The 2,543-nt window shown below is 42.7% G+C and overlaps 1 protein-coding gene across 1 annotated transcript; it reads left to right on the forward strand.

Moving 5' to 3' along the window:
* The first annotated feature begins 1,259 nt into the window (after positions 1-1,259).
* On the forward strand, positions 1,260-2,009 carry LOC123759163 (nuclear pore glycoprotein p62-like). The gene has a single exon (XM_045744037.2). It carries the CDS (start codon positions 1,260-1,262, stop codon positions 2,007-2,009), a length of 750 nt encoding a protein of 249 aa, XP_045599993.2.
* Positions 2,010-2,543: the final 534 nt, after the last annotated feature.

The following is a 2,543-nucleotide window of genomic DNA, read 5'->3' on the forward strand; positions in this document are numbered from 1 at the left end:
CTTATCCAGGTCACTTCATTTCAATTTGGTGTCAGGGTAACCGTGACTGTTGGGTGACCAACAGTATGGCTTGTTCAGTCATACTGTTTCTTATTGTGTAATTCAGTTTCATCAAAAAGTTCAATTTCCACTCTCGGGGGGGTAAATAATAATTATACATAATAGCAATAATAATTACATATTTACCATTCAATTGAAACGTTCACCCTAACAAATTGTATTATTCGTAAGAATTTCAAACGAAACTATGTGGTAAATTATCATTAAGGAAAGTTATCGTAAGACCTCAAAACCAATTTGGTCTTCCTGGATTCATCAGTGTTTGAGTTGAGGTGACAGACAAATTGAGAAGCGTAATTACCTTTCTTTCCATTATCCCCCAGGGACAATTATCCCTACGGCCATTATCGGGGCGGTCATAATCGCTGCCACCATTGTTCCTATGGTCATTCAGTAACCTCGATTCCGTTCTCGCCTCAGACATGAGTGAAGGCGAAAAGATTCAGTGTCCTTGCTTATCCTAGTGATCTCTTAGTTTTCAGAAATAACAAAACATCCGAAGAAAATCTGATTACAGACACAGCTACACTACCCCCTACACTTGTGGGGTATAAATAGCCTAAGCTACTCTATCCCTTTGAGATGTATTTATTGCTTATCTCAATAAACATACTTGAACTTGAACTTGTACACTGAAAGGTTAAATCTCTTGCAGAACGTGGGATTATAATGGCTTACACAACGAGAAGTAATCCACTTCACAACGAAGGGGGGTGCATCACTAAAATAGTGAGGTTACAGCCTCTTTTACACAACGAGGAGATACAGTATCTCAGATAAAGAAGTATTGCAGCCTTTAACACAATGAGGAGTTACAATATCCCACACACAGAGGTGTTACAGCCTCTTACGTGAAGAGGGGTTACATCAAAGAGAATGGAGTAGAGATGTAATTATATTGTGATTTTTTTTGTCGAACTCTATCTATACGTTAGAAATAAACGATAAATGTTGTTATGCCTTAGTGGCATAACTGAACTGAAATTTAATTTCGTGACAATACCTTCGTCTTCTGATCGTCCATCAACCACCATTAAGACAGATGTCCTCCCCTTACCCCATTGTCAAGACATTTGTCAAACCCAAACACCGCACTCAACTGTGGTAACTTCAACCTAAAGCCAGCGACCACCACACCCAACTGTGGTAACTTCAACCTAAAGCCAGCGACCACCACACCCAACTGTGGTAACTTCAACATGAAGCCAGCGACCACCACACCCAACTGTGGTAACTTCAACCTAAAGCCAGCGACCACCACACCCAACTGTGGTAACTTCAACATAAAGCCAGCGACCACCACACCCAACTGTGGTAACTTCAACATGAAGCCAGCGACCACCACACCTAACTGTGGTAACTTCAACATGAAGCCAGCGACCACCACACCCAACTGTGGTAACTTCAACATAAAGCCAGCGACCACCACACCCAACTGTGGTAACTTCAACATGAAGCCAGCGACCACCACACCTAACTGTGGTAACTTCAACATGAAGCCAGCGACCACCACACCCAACTGTGGTAACTTCAACATAAAGCCAGCGACCACCACACCCAACTGTGGTAACTTCAACATAAAGCCAGCGACCACCACACCCAACTGTGGTAACTTCAACATAAAGCCAGCGACCACCACACCCAACTGTGGTAACTTCAACATAAAGCCAGCGACCACCACACCCAACTGTGGTAACTTCAACATAAAGCCAGCGACCACCACACCCAACTGTGGTAACTTCAACATGAAGCCAGCGACCACCACACCCAACTGTGGTAACTTCAACCTAAAGCCAGCGACCACCACACCCAACTGTGGTAACTTCAACATAAAGCCAGCGACGACCACACCCAACTGTGGTAACTTCAACACCAAACAGGTTCTCCGTGGATCACCTGGCCCCTGGACGTGCCAGGAACGCCCTAACAACCAATACCGTCACTCCTAATGACCCGCGTATGCTCATTGCCACTTACCCATAATGCTACTAACCATTTGCCACTCGGCTAAAGTCAATATTTGCTATTCTTTATTCATATTTTCGCATTGACTTCTTTTGAGAGGCGAAATTGTTTTAATCTAACTATGAAAAGAAGATTCCTGTTGGTGGGGGATTAACTTTCGTTATTTTTCAGTACATGTTCTTAAGGAGAAATGTCTATGGAGTACGGTGAACAAAATGTGCATTATAAATTTAGTGAGGTTGCACTAGTATAAACGTAAACATGTTATTTATGCAAAAGTACATATACATTGTAATATAAGCAGAATGTTGGGTAGGAAGATACGCCGCCTAAAGCCATATATACCAATACGCAGAGGGGTTCGGAAACAAGATAACACTGCTTACGTTAACGCTTCTAGATATAGAGCAAAATCTGTTATTGTCCCGCACATCTCCAGTGAGTACGACGGGCTCACCATAGCCCGTGCTGCTTGGCACTTTTTGTTCAGAGTAGCTGAATCTAAAACAAGTTATTTA

This window comes from Procambarus clarkii, chromosome 15, assembly GCF_040958095.1.
Source record: "Procambarus clarkii isolate CNS0578487 chromosome 15, FALCON_Pclarkii_2.0, whole genome shotgun sequence".
NCBI lineage: Eukaryota > Metazoa > Arthropoda > Malacostraca > Decapoda > Cambaridae > Procambarus > Procambarus clarkii.

What these genes read in the sequence shown, in the direction of transcription:
- LOC123759163 (XM_045744037.2), top strand. Translation starts at nt 1,260, where the DNA reads ATGAAGCCAGCGACCACCACACCCAACTGTGGTAACTTCAACCTAAAG.